General features: G+C 56.0%; 1 protein-coding gene across 3 annotated transcripts in view; it reads left to right on the top strand.

Annotated features, from left to right (window-relative positions):
- TPCN1 (two pore segment channel 1) overlaps nucleotides 1-18,468 on the top strand; it is a 57,032-nt gene extending 38,564 nt beyond the window's left edge. The window contains exons 10-27 of one of the 3 annotated variants that reach the window (XM_080821333.1): nucleotides 1,930-2,046; nucleotides 2,278-2,402; nucleotides 3,309-3,357; nucleotides 3,893-3,956; nucleotides 4,815-4,859; nucleotides 6,838-6,894; nucleotides 6,983-7,036; nucleotides 7,185-7,257; nucleotides 8,257-8,364; nucleotides 9,302-9,373; nucleotides 9,904-9,993; nucleotides 11,261-11,376; nucleotides 12,073-12,119; nucleotides 12,711-12,779; nucleotides 12,958-13,042; nucleotides 13,903-14,042; nucleotides 14,144-14,224; nucleotides 15,940-18,468. In XM_080821333.1, coding sequence (XP_080677459.1) covers nucleotides 1,930-2,046; nucleotides 2,278-2,402; nucleotides 3,309-3,357; nucleotides 3,893-3,956; nucleotides 4,815-4,859; nucleotides 6,838-6,894; nucleotides 6,983-7,036; nucleotides 7,185-7,257; nucleotides 8,257-8,364; nucleotides 9,302-9,373; nucleotides 9,904-9,993; nucleotides 11,261-11,376; nucleotides 12,073-12,119; nucleotides 12,711-12,779; nucleotides 12,958-13,042; nucleotides 13,903-14,042; nucleotides 14,144-14,224; nucleotides 15,940-16,062 — 1,515 coding nt within the window. In that variant the 3' untranslated portion in view covers nucleotides 16,063-18,468. Of the gene's footprint in view, nucleotides 1-1,929; nucleotides 2,047-2,277; nucleotides 2,403-3,308; nucleotides 3,358-3,892; nucleotides 3,957-4,814; nucleotides 4,860-6,837; nucleotides 6,895-6,982; nucleotides 7,037-7,184; nucleotides 7,258-8,256; nucleotides 8,365-9,301; nucleotides 9,374-9,630; nucleotides 9,663-9,903; nucleotides 9,994-10,990; nucleotides 11,055-11,260; nucleotides 11,377-12,072; nucleotides 12,120-12,710; nucleotides 12,780-12,957; nucleotides 13,043-13,902; nucleotides 14,043-14,143; nucleotides 14,225-15,939 lie in introns of those variants that run through there. The other 2 variants (XM_080821334.1, XM_080821335.1) reach the window with 2 other exon arrangements.
- Nucleotides 18,469-18,536: the final 68 nt, after the last annotated feature.

Here is an 18,536-nt window from a genome sequence, read left to right as displayed (position 1 = left end):
AGCTGGTCAGACCACAGAGCCCCGCTGCACCCATGTGTCTGTTTCCCCCCCATCCCCCACCGACCGGGAGCCATCAGAAAAGCCAACACAGGGCACCGTCTGCTCAGAAGAACATGATGCCCTGCGCACACTGGGAACTTTGGAGATGTTTGCCGAGGCCCACCTGGCCACCAGGAAGGTTCCTGCCATCAGCAGGTTGCCCCGAAGAGGAGGCCACCTGCTCAGGCCCACGTTGAGAGCACACGTCAGTGCCAGAATGATCGGAGAAGCTTTATCAAGTCTTGCGTTAATTTTTAAATTATTTTTAGTTTTTTTAAAGATTTTATTTATTTATTTGTCAGAGAGAGAGCTCCCGCCTGACCTAGGCTACCATCGCACACATGTATCTCTATAGTTACACTTCCTGTTTACACTTCCTGTTACACTTCCTGTTTCCTTAAACCACAAGTAAGTGCGATCGGGGAGTGGCAGGCAGAGGGAGAAGGGGACCTCCCCACTGAGCAGGGAGCCCGATACGGAACTCCATCCCAGGACCTTGAGATCATGACCCGAGCCGAAGGCAGATGCCTAACGGATTGAATCGCCCAGGCGGCCCCTGGGTTTATATTTTATTATTGTTTTTAAGATTTTATTTTTAAATAATCTGTACACCCGGTGTGGTGCTGGAACTCACAACCCTGAGATCAAGAATCATATGCTCTCCCAGCTGAGGCAGCCAGGTGGCCCAAGTCTTGTGATTATTTTTATACTTTCAAGAGCGTCCTTACCCTGCCTCCCACAGTCAGGCCCAGGGTAGAAATGGAAAGCACTTGCCCTGGGGTAGACTTGTGAAATGTCCTAAAAACTGGAAGTCTTAAAAAGGAAAATATTTTCCTTTTTTTAATTCTTTAAAACCAAAATGTTGGCTATCTATATACGTGTTATACTTCTTATGTACTGTTGTCAGTTTAGAATCATAAAAATATATTCTGTGTGACTGATTTGCTTCAATTTGTAACATATTTAGAGCTGCGAAAATCTAGGGCATGGGTCAGCAAACTACAGCCTCCTGGCCAAAGCCAACCCGCCGCCTGTTTCTATAAATAAAGTTTTATTGGCCCACCGCCATGTCCATTTGTTTATGCATCATCTGTGGCTGATTCCATGCTACAGCTGCAAGGTCGAGTAGTTTTAACAGGCACCATCTGGCCTTCAGAGCCTGAAATATTTGCTGTCTGTCCTGCTACAGAAAAAGTTTGCTGACCCTCCCTTGATCTAAAGGGGAATAATGGTGGGCCAGTTCAAAGGGATGGAAGAGACAAGAGAGTTTCCCTCAAAATATTTTCGAGAGAAAAAGAAAGTGTTTCCAAAAAAGCCTTCTTTCAATTCTGCCCCTGCCCTCCCGGTGCCCTTTGATAATGCAGACTGTATCATTAATATGCCAGCTCTGGAATTAGGCAGCCCGGGAATGTTGTGCCCTGGAGGGCAGACTGCCCCACTGCCCTGATTTCTGGGGCCATGCATGGAGCCGTGACTCACAGGGGACAAGGGGGGCTGGCGGGAAGAAGCGTCCTGTGCCACTGTGCTCCTTCCTGTTTGGAGGTTGGGATGGACACAGGCTCTCTGGCCATGATACTGGGCTGAACTGGGTGTAGAACCCAGTGTGTTCCTCTCGCCGCTTCCCCTTAGAACACTGCCCAGCCTGTCAGGAGCTTGGGCGGAGAGAAGCACTTGGGGGAAAGTAGAATAATGACTTCATGTATCCGAAGAGAAAAAACTTAGAAATAGCAGTGGATGGCCTTCCCCTGCTGATGCTTAGAGACAAACTTTCTATATAAGGGGCAGGTGGGAGGGTCTTCTCAAGCCCCCCCTTCTGGGGGGGCTGGAACTGCCCAACCCCTTGAGGCCCCACCCAGCAGGGGAGCCAGGTCCTGTGTTCTTTGCTCATAGCTTCTGGCCGTGGTGTTCGACACCTTCAACGACATTGAGAAACGCAAGTTCAAGTCCCTGCTGCTGCACAAGCGAACCGCCATCCAGCACGCCTACCGCCTGCTCATCAGCCAGCAGGTAGGGACGGCTGGGGTGGGCCTGGCAGGGGAGTGGTCCCTCCTGCCCCTCACTTGCCCTGAGCAGCCCCCGAAGCACGGCAGGGCCAGCAGCCAGGAGTTGTGGCCCTGGGAGAACAGGGAAGAGCCAGGTGCCCTGGGATCCCTTGTCCTTGGGCATCCCCCCAGGGAAGGGGCAGTCTGGGCTCTGCATCTTCCTGCGTTCACACGGCCATCTGCCCTGTCCCTGCAGAGGCCCGCCGGCATCTCCTACAGGCAGTTTGAAGGCCTGATGCGCTTCTACAGGCCCCGGATGAGTGCCAGGGAGCGTTACCTGACTTTCAAGGCCCTGAATCAGAGCAACACACCTCTGCTCAGGTAGGACTGGACCAGGTGAGGCGGGGTGGCCAAAGGCGCTCGTGAGGGGGAGCTGGAGCCGGCAAAGGCCCCAGCAGGTGGGGGGCAAAGACGCTTGTAGAGACGAGTTTTCCCCACAGAGATTCTTGTACGTGTAGATGGTATCGTGCATCAGGTTTCTTTTCACAAGTAACAGAAGTCCAGCCCAAACCCAGTTTAAGCTGGCTTGACAAAAAAGGAATGCATGGGCTCGTAAAATGGACTGGCCCCGCCACTCACTCTCAGCCCTGAGCGAGGTGGGGTAATGCCCTGCGAGCAGAGCCCCAGGGCCAGGTGGGCACACACGCACACGTGCACACACGCACACACATGCTCTCAGCCTTGAGCAAGGTGGGGTAATGCCGTGCGACAGAGCCCTGGGGCCCGGGTGGGCACACACACACACACACATGTGCACACACACACTCTCAGCCCTGGCAGAGCTGCCAGAACCAGCCCTGAGATCTGCATGGGCAGTCTTGGTGTTCCAGACTGCTGACGATCGGAACCCTTCTTTCTGGGCAAGGAAGCAGGCCAGCTTTAGAAACAGGAGTAGCCGAGCTCTGGGCTGAACTCAGTGCCCGGTGTTCCACGAAGTCCTCTGCTAGCAGAGGCTCTGTCTCTGTCCGTCTAAGAGTTACGGCCATCCGGCGGGGGATGAACGCTGTCTATGGTCAGTGTAGACGAAGTAGATTCAGTATGCATGACACCTGGAGGGAGGAGATGAAATGCCCCCAGGTAAGGGTCCCTGGGGCCCCAAGGTGCTGAAACTCGCAGATGTCCCCTCCTCCACGGAAAGGACCACAGGTGGACAAGGGAGACCTGAAGCTCAGTGGGAACAGGTTCTGATTTTTTTTTTTTTTAACCTTTTCATGTTGCTTACAACAGCCTAAAGGATTTTTATGACATCTATGAAGTCGCAGCCTTGAAGTGGAAGGTGAGCGCTCGTGCGTGCGGGACCAAAGACCAGAGAGCCAGAGAGGGAGGGGGGCCGGCTGCTGGGGGGTGGGGGGATGAGGCCCACGGCCCCGGAGGCCCAGCTCCTTCCCCGCCGGAGCAGCTCTCGGCTTGGCGCCCCACACTGCAGGATTATAGGAGGCCCCCCACATGCCCTGACAGTTGCCCTGTAGCTTCCTCGTTAGGAGCACTGAATCTTGGGTAGACCCCATTAGTCACGGACATTGGGCAAGTTACCGAACCTTCCCAAGGCTCGTCTGACCCGGGAAATGGCAGAACAATGATCCCTACGTACAGTTACGTTCAGGATTACATAAAAAGAAGGCATGTGCGTGGCTCCACTTATAGGCTCCGTGGACAGTGGCATCATGGTCCTTATTTCCATCCCTGAGTGTTTTCATCGTTCCCCAAGTTAGCCAGGGGCTCAGGGCAGGAAAGCAGCAGCCTGACCCCAGGGGCAAGGTTCTGCTCACCATACCTCACACCCCCTCTCCATGGCCCTGTCTTCTGGCCAGGCCAAGAGAAATCGAGAACACTGGTTTGATGAGCTTCCCAGAACAGCATTCCTCATCTTCAAAGGTAAGGTTGACCTGAGTATGACACCTGGGCAGCTGGGGACAGATGGAGGCTTCCAGAGACCATAGACAAGCATTCGAAGAGCCTGCTCCCAGGGTGTGTGTGTGTACACGTGTGTCTGAATGTGTGCGTACCAGAGGCAGACAGTGTGCTCACCCCAGCAGGCAGGTAAGTGCAGTTTTTAAAAGGTAATAGGACCGCATTATCGATTCTCTTCTCAAACCTGCTTTTGGGCCCAATAACAGATTCCAACCATCCTCCTGTGGCAGGATATATAGCGAGTGTAGACGGTCCCTGACATCATGCTTTCCCAGCATAAAATTCAAAGTTCTCAAATCCAAGTGTTGCCCTTTAATTGAATGCCAGTTCTGAAGTTATGTGGCAGGGCGTGGTTAGCTCGCAGGGGATTTTGCGTGCAAAAAGCCTGGAAGCCTGGGTGCGGGCCGTTGGGAACAAGAGTCAGGACGGTGTAGCCTATTCTGTGATTTCTTCCGCAGCTAGGGCTTTGGGCACTACTGTTAGCCTATAGTCTTTAGAGGGTTTTCCATTCCATGGAGTGATAGTTATTCAAGTGGATGAACGTCATCCCGGGTTGAGGCCAGCAACAAGTTAAGGTTAGCGGCGGCCAGCAAAGCTTCGCTCTGCTCCATTCTGGCCCCGAGCTGCCCGGGCTCTCCCCAGAGCAGCTGTTGGCTCTGTGCTCTTGCCCGAGCACAAGCCTGGGGTCGCTCTCAGAGCACGTCCTCCTTCCTCACCCCTGGGCATAAACACCCCGAATGCTCATGTGTGCAAGGTGTGTGGTAGGGGAAAGTGTCCTTGCAAATGGAGATTTCGATGTTAACATGTCTTCTCTTCAAATAGGAATTAATATCCTTGTGAAGTCCAAGGCTTTCCAGTATTTCATGTGTAAGTGTGAAATACCGCAGCTCCAGGCCCCATCCCGCCTGAGTCTTTCACATTCAGCATGTGTAAAAGTGGGGAGAGGATAATGAGCACCCGCATACCCATCACCCAGCTTCAGCGGCTGTCACCCCACGGCCGGTCTTTCTGTCTGTCTGTATCCACCTCGCTGGGGCTCATCATCCCCTCTCTAGACCTAGAGATTTTGGAAGCAGATTTCAGACCCACAAGAAGTGTTTGGTTGCTCTGTCACTTGAGTCGGTTTCAATCTGTAGGTTTCTCTTCCCTCCCTTTTCTCCATCTGGTGACACTGAGTTGAAGAAACGGGACTGTTGTACTTCAGTCTTGTTTTTGCATGTTCCTCCGTTATGTGTTCCCTGTCATTCCCATCACCCAGTGGTTACATCTAGAGCTGTGTTTTCCAGTGTGGTAGCAATTTGCCAGGTGTGGCTATTTAAATTTAAGCAACTAAAATGAAAAAAGTCACAGTAACTACATTTCAAGTGCTCAGTCACTGCATACAGCTAATGTCTACCAGTTGGGCAGCCCAGAGGAGGCAATTTCCGTTGTCAGAGGAAGTCCTTTTGGACAGTACTGATGGAGCATCCTGATAGCGTTCAGTCTTTCTAAGGAACTCTGGTTCCATTTAGTGGGAAATGGTGTTTAGACACCACAGTTTGAAATGCTAAAGGTGCTCATGGCTTGGAGTTGGTTATTATTTCTAGGCCTTTCCATGGACAGAGGTGGGATTTTGTTTTTAAAGATAAACCATATCAGGAGTTGATCCTGACTTTTCTAATTCAAATCCAGGACTATTGTGTTTTTACTGAACTTCCTCACTCTTTCATATCCAGATCCCACCCCTAGCCCCCCTCTGTCTTAAAATCCTGGTTCCCAATACCACTCACACTGTTACTCATTCGCTGTACCCCACAGTAGACTCATAACCACCTCCAGATGACGATCCCAACACAGTCCCAGCAACACAGCCACTAGAACACCCCTCCAGGGATATATGTTCATGTGACACATGTTAAGGTCACCTGTAGTAGTCCTTTCTCCACGTGGTGGTGTCACCACCTGGACACACATTTAGGTTTCTTTATTTCATTTTATTTTTGATTTTCAGGGATTGCTTTTTTTACATCTTTGTTTTATACTTATGTAAATTATCTACGTGGTTCCAAGTCAGATCTACAAAACAAATATATTTAAGGATATCTCATTTACATCCTGTCAAACTTCCTCCAATGGATAACTTTTATTTTGGTTTCTTCTTCCATTATTTAAAAACTATAAGTAGATGTATATAAATATTCCTATCCCCATGTCTTAACTCAACAATGGCATACTTCATATACACTCTTTCCCACTTTGCTTTTTTTCACTTAACTGCATATCCCAGAGACCACTCCCTCATTTCTTTTTAGAGTTGATACTTCATCATTTCACGAATGTGTCATAGTTGATCCAACCAGTCCATTGCTGATCATTTAGGGCACTTCTAGATTTTTGCTCTCACGAACAGTTCTCCAGCAAATGGCTTGCAGGACACGTTGTTTTGTGTTTTGCTGTTATCTCATGGGGGTGGATCACTAAGAAGTGGGGTTGGTATGTAAAAGGCCAAATGAATATGTCATTCTGCTAACTAGTTCATGCAGTCGTCTTAAAATCACCTGTCCCTAGGGAAGGGCAACCATTTTAATGTGCAAACGTCTTTTACACTGACGTAGAACGGCCTGTAGGATTTACTGAGATAGCTGGTATCCCTACGGTGACGTAGAGCATGCTTCCGGAAACCTGTGGCCGTTTTCTGAGTGAAACCACTGGTTGATGTAGCTCCTGTGAAAGCACTGATCTATCCCATGGGTGTGCGGAACATCTCCCAGGGGCTGCTGGGAAAGTCGCCGGGGGGCTATAGTGCTGAGCTCTAGGTTCATACATCTATCCGTGTTTTCTCTCTTACGGGCCTGTCTGTTTGCAGACCTGGTGGTGGCGGTCAACGGGGTCTGGATCCTCGTGGAGACCTTCATGCTGAAAGGTGAGCCCTGGCCGGGGGACCGGCCGGTCCTGTGGGCACACCTGCCGCCCCCCTTGCCCCGCCTGACTTCCTGCCTCTTGTCTCACAGGGGGGAACTTCTTCTCCAAGCACGTGCCCTGGAGTTACGTCATCTTTCTGACTAGTAGGTTTCTGAACGTGGCTTTGCTGAACTGCTTGTCTGAAACCCTAGCCTGGGTGGGGAAGCCTCAGAAGGGCCTCGGTTCCCGAGCAGGCCGGATGTGGGAGGGGCTGGGCTCGGGCCGCTACTAACTGCCTCCTCCTGCTCCCAGTCTACGGCGTGGAGCTGTTCCTGAAGGTGGCTGGCCTTGGCCCCGTGCAATACCTGTCCTCCGGGTGGAATCTGTGAGTGGACTGCGTGTTTCTTAACCATGGCCGAGACCGCGAGGGCTGCAGGTCGGCTCCCTACACACCCACAGCATGTGCGGTGGTCTGCAGTGGCAGGAGGAGGGAGCGAGGACAGAACAAGGCCTTTGTCTCCAGGAAGAGTTCTGCCTGTGGCTCTGGGACTTGCCAGCATCAGGCCCTTGTCCTACTCTCTCGGGCCCTCCTTGCGCATTCCTCCTAGACATGGCCTCTTGAGGGGCCTTAGGCTGGCTGGCTCTAACTAGTCATTTAGTCCCTGCGCCCGTCGCTGACAACTAAGCTCTTTGCTCCTCCGTAAAAACCGTGATTCCATCAGAAGGAAGCTCCCCCACCCGCTTCTGTCAGCCGCTAGCTGGGAGTGGTGAAGAGACCCGAGCAGCTCTCGTCCCCGTTCCACGGAGACCTCTGAGGCCACTTACCGTCCACTTAAGTGAACTCACCCACAAAATCGGGCTATACTCACGAGGCCTGGGTCTTGACAGATAGAGAAGAATCCAGGAAGAGCAGTGGGGGGCTGAGCACCGTGCTGCCTTTGGGGTCTGCGCGCATGTCTGCAGGGAGGGAAGGCCCCCTGTTTTGAGCAGGGCTGGCTGGCTGGCCTTGGGGGGAATCCAGCTGCCCATCCTGCCCCTTCCCTCAGGGACCTCATCGGGGTCAGAGGTCACCCATATAACACAACATCTGCCGTTAGACCAGTGCAAGACCTTCGGGCTTTGGAGGGGGTGGTATTTCCTGGGCATTTCTGATCCCCGCTGTATATGCTGTGCCTGGGGGTCCAGCCAAGCCGGCCTCGGAAACCCCAAGGCAGTAGGAAGCTGCTTCCTGAGCTGTGCAGCTGCAGGCTCTCGCTCTTAACTGGGGTCAGCACGTGGGTTCCCTGGAAGGGAGCACTGAGAACAGGGCTGGGGAGCAGGGAGCACGGGAGGGAGGCGGGCCCGGGCAGGCCGAATGGATCTTGCTTCTCCCTCTCCCTCCCAGGTTCGACTTCTCGGTCACAGTGTTCGCCTTCCTGGGACTGCTGGCTCTGGCCTTCGACATGGAGCCCTTTTATTTCATAGTGGTCCTGCGTCCCCTCCAGCTGCTGAGGTGACAGGGGCAGGGGCAGGGTGGGGAAAGCCTTGGGACTGGTCTGGGAAGTGGCAGGACGGTGCTGGAAGATTCACGAGCCCGGTGTCAGAGACGCACCCCACTGTGGAGGGACCCGGCCCCTGTCTACACGTGTGGGCGTGTGCAGCTTGCCCATCTTGCCACTTCACGGGTGAGACGGTTGCCTCTGACCGTGGAGGGGAAGCATGGCCCGCGATGCGGGTGAACTTGGCCTGCAGCCATAGAGACACATGTGCTCAGGGTCATATACCAGAAGGCCACAGCCTCTGAGGGTGCAAGGGGATTTTTGAGGGGCCCCCAGTGTTTTCTGGCACAGCATCTTGTCAAGAAAAACCCTCCCTAGGTCTCTGCTTTTCCGCAGAGACGGCTGTGGGGCACTAGTAAGGCACGGCTCCATGGAACCCCCTTCCCTCCTGGGGGTCGTGAGCTCTTGGTGTCTCCAGTGGATCGTGGTATCCAGCCACGATCCCATATGTTTCCTTCCTGGGAGGAGAGGTGGACGTGGGCATGGCGATTGGGGGCAGTGTTTCTATCTAGAAGAACCTGCAGCTGGGCCCCTGTGGTGGTGGCCAGGGGTGGGGGGATGTCCGCTTCCTCCCCACACACGGTGGCCCTTTCTTGGGCGCCAAGCCGCCGTGCCCCCAGTTCCTCTGCAGGCGTGGCTTCTGTTCCCTTCTTGCCTTCCTGTGCCGGGTGAGGCCTTACCTCTCTCGGAGCCTCCTGGTTCTGTTGCTGACCAGTGGCGAACAGCCACGGCTGCCTCTTCCATCAAAGAAGAGGCTGGGGAGATGCCCCCGGGCCAGCGGCAGGGAGGGCAGCAGGGCTCGGGTGGGCGAGAGGCCCAGGCCGTCCTCTCCCGTCCGTGCTGGGGAGCCGGCTGCGGCCACTCTGAACGCCACCCGCTCTCTTCCTTCAGGCTGTTTAAGTTGAAGAAACGCTACCGCAACGTGCTGGACACCATGTTTGAGCTGCTGCCCCGGATGGCCAGGTACCGCCTGCCTCTCAGCCCCCGGGGCCAGGCGCCGCGAGGCTTGCGCCCCCAGGGGGGCAGCTGGGTGGTAGTCGGGGAGAGGAGGTGGCCCGCAGAGGACTGACATCGAGGGTCTGACGGGTCTCCAAGGAGACTGAGCTGTTGACCACCACAGGTCTCCCTGGTACCACTTTCCTCCACTGACCTGTCTGAAATACTGAGTAGGGAGGGCAGGGAGCTGTCCACTCACTTACCACCTGTGTCTACATTCACAGGTAAGGGGTCACCTGTGAGTCTACCTTCACAGGTAAGGGGTGAATCTCCGGTAAGGGGCATCTGTTAATAGAGTCCTGGCTCGAGCCGTTTTTGACCCCAGACCTGAATCACGAGGCCCCTTGCCTGCAGGCACTTTCCAGTCGGTAAACCTGGCTAGGGGCATGCCTGTCCGTCAGTCAGCGCAATGGGTCTGAGGATGCGGGGCTGCCGGAGGCGCCGGTCTCTGGTGCCTGGCCCCCAGTCACCCTGTCCCTTCTGACCCTCCTCCCCAGCCTGGGCCTCACCCTGCTCATCTTTTACTACTCCTTCGCCATTGTGGGCATGGAATTCTTCTGTGGAATCCTCTACCCCAACTGCTGCAAGTGAGTACACGGTGGGCCCCCCACCCTGCCTGCCCCCAGGCAGCCCGTGTTTGCCGAGGACCCAAGCCAGGACCCGTGTGCTGCCCCCAGCCCCTCTAAGCGGGTCCCCCGCAGCCTTGGGGGCCGCAGGGACACGGCCTCTGAGCCACAGCATCCTTCAAAACCCCTGGAATCACTTTGCTTTGCTTTCCGGGGCCTTAGTTGAATACAGTAGCCACGTGAGGGACCTGGAATCAGAGGGCTGTCTCTGAAGTGAGGACATCTGAACAGGTTTCCTGTCCCCTTGCCCTTGCCCTTGGGGCTGAGGTCTGAAGGCAGCCCCTCAGCCGGGAGCGGCCTGAGGCCCGACTTCTTTGGCTTCCTCTCACTTCTCTGGGGGCGATGGGGACTCGCAGACATATCGGCTCGGGCCTCCTGGCAGCATTAGGCTGATGGACACCCACGGGAAGGCCTTTGGGGGCGGGGGTAGAGTGTGGAGAGCACAAGCTCCCATGACCTCTCCCTCCTCCACGCCACCACAATGAAAGCAGTGTGCTCGGACATTAATTCTCCAGTCAGTGTTCTCCAAGCTTGAGCCCATGAGGCCTCAAGCACAAACTCCTTCCAAAGACACTGGCAGCCGTTTTGAGTATCAGGCTGGGCTCAGAACCAGGCCGAGAACAGCGGCCCACAAACTCCACAGTGGGCCAGAGCCACCAGGGCAGCTGCCCACGGCCCGGGACTCTGCATTCTGAACAAGTTTCCTGGGGGCCCAAGGACCAGACACATGGAAACATCGGCGTGAATGTTAACAGAGCCGACAGAAAGGACTGGAAGGAAAGCTGCAAATAAGCTTTTAGAACAGGGGCAACCTTTTTGGAGCATCCCGACCTGGTGCTGGGGCGAGCCTGGCAAGGGGCTTTCTCAGGGTCAGCGGGGTCACTGTCCGGCACCCAGGCCCCAGAGCAGATCGCAGGTGGGGAGAACCAGGGGAGACACTGCCCTTCTCTCCCTCCAGTGACTGGGAGGGAGATGGCTTCTCTGGCGGCAGAGCAATGCCCAGTGGACGCAGATAAGCAGGGGGCAAGCCCAGGAGTCCCCAGCAACGCCCAGCCGGTGAGAGGAGCCGAGGGCCGCCCTTGAGCCAGGGACGTGGGCCGGAGAGCTGGGGGCTGGGCCAGGATGGCTGCTCCCGGGTCAGAGCTTGGTTCGCTTAAGCCTTTGTCCTCTGTCGAGGTGACCGATTTTCTTGTGACCTTCCCTTCTGCCCCTCTGTCTCCCTGGCCAGTACGAGCACTGTGGCCGATGCCTACCGCTGGCTCAATCACACCGTAGGCAATAGGACTGTCGTGGATGAAGGCTACTACTATCTCAATAACTTTGACAACATCCTGAACAGCTTCGGTGAGTGCAGAGGCCACAGGCGGGACAGTCTCCAGACCCACTGCCTTTGTCACCGCGGGCCCCAGATACGGCCTAGCAGAGCTGTCTGAGGCTTCCTGGGTCCTCTGGAGCCTCAGCAGGGCCTGTGGTTGGCCCCGCCACAGGGGTGGAGGCCGGGCCAGATCCCAGCACCCACTCACCACCAGTTTTCGTTCCTGGGAGCAGAGAGCTCATGCTTTGCTCAGAAGGGGACAGCCTGAGGCCAGGGGACCCACCCCCAGTCACAGCCCCACAGTTGCAGGGTGGGACTGCAACCTGCCACAGTGCCCTGCCCTGACCCCAGCTCAGGTCCCCACAGTGCTGCTCCCGTGTTCTATGGAGAGGCTGGGGCAGGGGCAAGGGCAGGGGTAGGATATGGCTCCTGCCCCTCACGGCATCCCAGAACCACAGCAAGTCAGGTCCGAGTGCTCTTTCCCCATCACCCGACCCCAGCCCTGGTTCGTCCCAGGCTGCTGAGGCAGCGGGCTCGCCCTTTGGGAGACAGGCCAAGCTGGCAGCACTGTGGGGTGGGCGCTCAGGGAGGGCCTTGGAATGTACAGCCCATGCTGGCAGATGAGGACACCATCATTTAGGTGCGTGGTACCCCGGGCACATGGAGAGAGGCCACTTGAAACAGACTTGGAAAAAGTAAGTCTCATTCTTCCTTCCCTTTGGCAGTGACCTTGTTCGAGCTCACGGTTGTCAACAACTGGTACATCATTATGGTAAGGACCTCGGTCAGCTCCTGGGGGGCATCCTCCCACCATCCTCTGAGGCCAGCTCTGGTCTTGCCTGGCCCCTGATGGGATGTATCACGCTTCTGCTCTCTGTCGGGGTTGGGGGCCTGGGTCACACTGGGTTGGGGTTCTGCCCAGAGCCCACAGTGCAGGCTGGGCCCCAGGAGCCACCCCTCTGCATTTATATCCCTGCCCCATGCGTGTCCCCTAGTGGCCTGGAGATGCTAGTTAGTGTGTGGGTCTCTGGCCTCCCACCACTGTCAAGGAGCAGTGTGGCAAGGGTTGTTAGGTTTTGTTTTCCATTCCTTAAATTCTTCCAAGTCTTCCACCCCTGTTTGGGACAAAGACTGCCCGTGTCAGTGCTGAACCCTGCCACCCTGGGGAGCGTCCAAGGCTCATACAGCACGGAAGAGTTTTTAGACCCTGGGAGTGAGGGCCCCCCCTGCTGTGTCTCCCACAACCCCAGGCAGATCGGGCAGGGTCTGTAAAGAGCATGTGGGGGACCGTGGAGTGGCCCAAGTCCACAGTGACCCGGCCCCGCCCGGCGCTCACTCACTGGGCACCTCCCCGTGTCCCCAGGAAGGCGTCACCTCTCAGACCTCACACTGGAGCCGCCTGTACTTCATGACTTTTTACATCGTGACCATGGTAGGTCCCTGGCCATGCTCTCTGCCCTTCAACACTCAGAGTCTCCAGCCGCCCCTGCCTGGTGGGCGGCCACCGAGGGACGAGGGGCCAGGACTGGGGTCAGCATCTGACCGAGCTCGGCCGGGTGCGGGTCCTGCAGCGGCTCACGCACCCCTTCCCGCCCTCTGCACCCCGCCAGGTGGTGATGACCATCATTGTCGCCTTCATCCTCGAGGCCTTCGTCTTCCGAATGAACTACAGCCGCAAGAACCAGGACTCGGAAGGTCTGTGCGAGCAGCCGTGGCCAGAGCCTTCCCAGACAAGCCTTCCCAGAGCCAGGCTTGTCTGCCTGGCTGCCCGGCTGTCTGGCTGTCCAGTCCCGCTGTCTAGCTGTCCAGCTGTCCATGCTTCTGGCAGTTCAGCGTTATCTGTCTGGTTTATCTGTTAAATCTCTCGTGTGCATTGATTTTTCAAATACTTTTTTTTTTTTTGATTTTCAAATACTTAATGATGGGAGGAGACTCTTGATATGTTCAAAATAAAAACAGCCCATGTCCGAGATTAGAAGAATCGCAGAGCAGAGACAGGCCCATTGTGAACACAACAGCCTTCTGGCTGTCCTTTCCGCTGTGACCTCTGCATCTCTAAATCACATGGTCACAGTGGGGTTCTAGATTGAAAGGGTGTGAATGCCGCACCAGTGGCTCATCCTCCTGCAGCTGGATGACCGCAGCTCCAGTAATGGCCTCACCTCTTCCAGGGTGCAGAGCTTTGAGCGTACCGATCCTTCCAGATTCTCCATCAGAGCCGCTACAGACCTGTTCGTTGTTTCCAAATCTGTCTTATCAGGCCATCTGACCATTTTGACTCAGAGACTCCCTGCCGAAACCCTCTGTCCCCTATAAGCTGCTGGCCCAGCCAGCGTCCCCCGCACCTGCAGCAAAGGGAGGGAAGGGATGTGCATGCCAGACAGTGAGGGTTTGGGCGGGGGAGCGCCATGATGATGCGGGTTTCCTCAGAGAAGGAATCTTAGGACACCTGCTGGGGCTGCAGGGAAGAGGGGCAAACCAGGCCAAGCCAGATCGGGGGGGGGGGGGGCTCTGAGCCCCAGGCTCCTTCACAGCCCTGGCCTCCCCTCCCACAGTTGACAGCGGCATCACCCTCGAGAAGGAAATCTCCAAAGATGAGCTGACGGCTGTCCTGGAGCTCTACCGGGAGGGGCGGGGAGCCACATCCGACATGGCCCGGCTGCTCAAGGTCCTCTCCCAGATGGAGAGGCACGAGGTGAGGAGCCGAGGGGCCGCCTCCGATGGAGGGGCAGGTTTCGGCTTAGTGGAGGGCCTGCCCTGCTTGGGCCCACCCCAAGCCTCTGCTCTTTTTTTTAGCAAAACACCGTGGTGTTTCTGGGACGGAGATCAAGGACCAAAAGTGACCTGAGCCTAAAGATGTACCAAGAGGAGATTCAGGTAGGAGCGCCCTGCCCCTGCTGCCTAGACCCTCCCAGCTCCTGCCTAGGGGTGGGCCTCCCTGCTGCTGAGTGGGGATACCCTCCTGTCCCTATCCTGAGTGTGCGGGGAGCAGGGGATGCTCCGGTGGGGATCGGGGCCATCCATTGGGACCGCGGCCAGTGGTGTCTCGGATGCAGTGTTGGGTGGAGCTCTGGCTCGGCCGTGAACCCTCGGCCCTTCCCCACCACGAGCAGCTCTCCCATATGGCCCTGCTGCTTGAGCATTCTCCAGAACCAACCCCGATTCTTACTCTGAGCCAGAGCCACAAGCGTGGCAGGCACAGCAGGAGACGTCGTGGCCAAGAGGGGCTGCAGGGACCTGGAGAGCTGGCAAGGGCAGGGCTCATTGGAGGGGGCGGCCTCTGCTTGGGGCCATCAGGTTCTCCGTTTGAGGTTTTTGTTGTTCTAATTTAAGAGAAGGGAGAAGTCACTTTTTTTTAAGTAGAATTTCCCCATCTTTCCACATCAGCAGCTAAGTGAGCGAGCTTGCGAAGCACCGCAGGGGCCGACGCCCCACGTCCCCGGCGGAACCCCACGGAGCGCAGGCTGCCAGTGCACAAGCTCTGCTTTGGCTCTTCCCTTCAGCGTCCGGGTCCCAGGGCTCAGGGGAGGGTCTCCCACACCACCCATCGTGACTCTGCAGTTTTGGGCATCCTCACAGCTAGAAATCCTGTTTCCATGGGGACAGTGATGACCACTGCCCACGCAGGGAGGCTGCAGCTCCCCCACACAGTCCTGAGAACACAAGGGGCACAGACACATAGTGGTTTGTGAACCTGGGGCCGCAGAGACACGAAGCTAACTTGAACGTCATGAAACCCGGGCTTCATTGCCGGCTCCGGGACCCCTCGCAGCTCCCGCAGTCTGTTCACGCCTGTGAAGGGGCCGGTCTCTGGCTCCCAGAGCAAGGAAGGTGCTCCACGTGGGCATGCACGCGGCTGCTGTCCTTTGTCCTCTGCCCATGTGTCCCTCCTGGCCTCAGTGTCCCCCTCTGTACAGTGAGGGGGCACAGAAAGGAGGCCATCTGAGTCTTGTTTCAGCTCCCAAGTTCTGTGGCTCAGATTTTTTGAACACGGAAGGCAGCTTTTCTGATTCCTTCATCCCCTGAACACCCGCCTCTGAAATTGTCAGACGACATAACAATATGGGTCTTAGGCGGGTTACATTTTTTTTTTGCAAAATGGTGTCACGGCCTTACTGGGGGGTACCCAAAGCAACATGGGAGTTCGGAGAGGCCCTCAACGTCTGCCAGCTTCATACAACTACGAAGCCTCGGTTTTCTCAGAGGTATCATGAGGACACGGTTCCTGCCGAGCTCAAAAGGGATAACACCTGGGAATCCCTTTGTGAAGGACAAAAGATTATGTTCACAGCCAAACGGAGGGTGATGGTGACTACCTGGGCTCTGCTTAAAGAGACGCTATGTGCCAAGGAGAATATTTATAAGGAGGCTTGCAAACCTCTAATCGATAAGGGAAAGCTTTCACAGTAATTTTTCTATCTGGGCCATATGCAGAATTCCCAGCAGGTCCGGGGGTGTCCTGAGTGAGGCTGGCTCCCACTGGCCACTGTGTACCCCGGGCAGCTGGGGGGGTGTTCTCCGGGCTGGGGCAAGTGCAGGGCGGGCGGGGAGGGGTGCAGGCCACTCAGTGCCCCGTCTGCGCTCTGCTGTAGGAGTGGTACGAGGAGCACGCCCGCAAGCAGGAGCAGCAGGAGGGACCGCTCGGCGGCAGCGGCCGGGGCCCCGCCACCCAGCAGCTCCCAGGCAGCCGCCAGCGCTCGCAGACCGTCACCTAACTCCAGCGCGCGACAGCCATCTCGTCTATGCAATAACGCAATAGTATTATTTTACTACGACGTATGGAAAAAATGCGTGTGTGTGTCTGTGTACATGCACACGCATTCATATATATGCACATATTTATATATAGGAAGAGAAAAAGACAAGATGGGGCTTGGTGTGTAACCACCCTGCCCTGTTTTTCTTAACCCCAGAGGTCACTTTGGTTTAGGGGGTCAGGCCGCCTGTGAGCTCTTCCTAATGTGGAAGGGTCCAGAAGACCTTTTCAGAAGAAGACCACTTGGATAGATCCTGCCGGTCTCTGCAGGGCTCGCCTTCAAAGTGGGTCAGCCCTCCCTAGGCCAGATCCAAACCGTCTTCCCCATGCTGCTCTCACACTCGCATCCCAGCTGACGGCTTCCCCACTAACTTTCCCTGCGGCCTGCGTCACGGGGTGTCTGTGGCCTGCATTAAGGACACAACCACTTAGGATGTGGGTTAGTATTTCTCTGTATATGATAATATATTAGAACATTCCTTCGGGGGACCAGTGCCTAGGACCTAACGGATAGCGTAATCAAGGAGTGTGATCATACCCACACGGTCGGATCTTGGCCAGTGCTGGGCAGCGCAAGAGTGTGCGTGATTGCACAAGATTGTGCAAATTTCACACCCCAGCTCTATAAGTCTTCCCTCCCATACTTTCTTTGGTTTAACTCTTGTGGCTGCAGATCCTTCTAAAATGGCCTCCTTTAGAATCTCAGGAGGAAAGCAAGCAGAAGGCCGGGCTGATGGCTTCCGGATGCATTCCTGAGATGGGCTTTCTCCACTCAATCCCTTTTCCTTGGGATTACCTTGTTCCAGCAGAGAGACATCCCAGTTACCACGGGATTCTGCTGAAGACAATGGCAGATCCTTCACACTGTGCATTAGGTTCTGCTGCTGGAAAGGGGTGCACAGAGCTGACGCTCACCCAGGGGGGTCCATGGTGGGCCTGCGCCTGAGCCCCTGCTGATCCACTGGGAAAGCTGCCCCCTGCCCCCACCTTAAGCAGTCCCCTCCGTGGACACGCCCCAGGATTTTTCACTGGCACAGCTAGCTTCAGGTGAGCCCTTGGTTAACCGAGACCCCCCCATATCTTGGGGGGGGCTCTCCTGAGGTCATCTTGGTTGGGTAGAACCGGTGCTTGAATCTAGAGCGGACGTTGGGGTTGGCAGCCCGGTGAGTGCTGTTGGCAGCAGCAGAAGCAGGGTCAGAGCAGAGGGAGTTCTGGTTCAGCTCCACTTGGCTGCAGACCTAGCACAGGGCAGGAGGCAGAGGCGCTGGGATGAAAGGGGCCGGCAGGGGGCAAGGGAAGCAGCCCCCACTGGGCATCCCGGTCTAACCCCAGCTTTCCAGATGCCTCCACTGCCTCCCAGGACTTAGGAAGGTGGGTGGGCAGAAGTCTCTCCCTGCCACACCCCCTTCCTAGCAGGGCACGGCCTGATCCCAGGGGTGCCATCCTCGCGGCCCCGGAGGTGCTGATACCCAGAGCCAGCACTGCAGAGCTGTGCCCCTCACCAAGGCAGGAGTGGCAGGCGTTTGTTTCTGTTTTTAAAGCACAGCCCTTTGGGGAAACAATGAACCAGGGAGATTCCCCATGGGGCATCAGGAGACTGGCATTGTCTTCTCTGGCTCTGGAGGGCCACCAGCCAGCACACGCAGCTCTGTACCGAGCCCCAGGCCAGAACCCCTTGCCCTCTCCAGAGAAGGAACTTTATTTATAATTTGCACAATTGGGTGCCTTTTAGCCTTTGTGTGTTGAAATGGGTATTTTGGAATCAGGAGTCAAGGGACAGCTTTCAAAGGAGGATAGGTCCTCTGTCCTGAGTGTTTGAGCTTCATTCTAGTCCCTTCCCCTGGTGAACCGGGGACGGGTGCCAGGGTAGTTGAGGCCCCTCGTGTGGGGGTGGTACCAGCCCCAGTCCTCTGAGAAAGGCCCTGATTTTAGCTAGATGGGATGAATGCAGCAGCAGTTGCGCTGCAGGCCAGACTCTGGCCAGTAGTGGGTGCTTGTCATTGAGGCTAAGGACAGCTGGCCCCCTTGGGCTCACCTAGGCCTGTGAGATCTGAGGGACCTGGGACATCATCCAGTTCAGATGCCCTCTCACCATCCATGTCCTAGCCGAATGAAACCAAGGTCAAACCAACCTGCCCTTGGCCATGATGGCAATATGCCCCTGCCCCGCTTTGGAGGGACACCACCTGGTCCCTCCTCCTCGCCCCCCTCCCCACACCCAGCCTTACTCCACACCATGTGACAATCATTTTGTATGGATAGCGGGAGCAACGCTGTAAGGTTTTGTACATTGGTGATTTGTTACCTAGAAAACCCACTGTGTCTCCAGATTTCTGGCATATTAATAAAAAAGCCTCTGCTTTGTAAATGTGGCTGCTGCCTCGTGACTTCCCCCGAGTGACGTTCTGCGGGTTCCGGTACCGTGGGGAAAGG

The sequence above is a fragment of the Martes martes genome (assembly GCF_963455335.1).
Source record: "Martes martes genome assembly, chromosome: 13".
Lineage (NCBI taxonomy): Eukaryota > Metazoa > Chordata > Mammalia > Carnivora > Mustelidae > Martes > Martes martes.
This window is presented reverse-complemented; position numbering and strand designations above follow the sequence as displayed.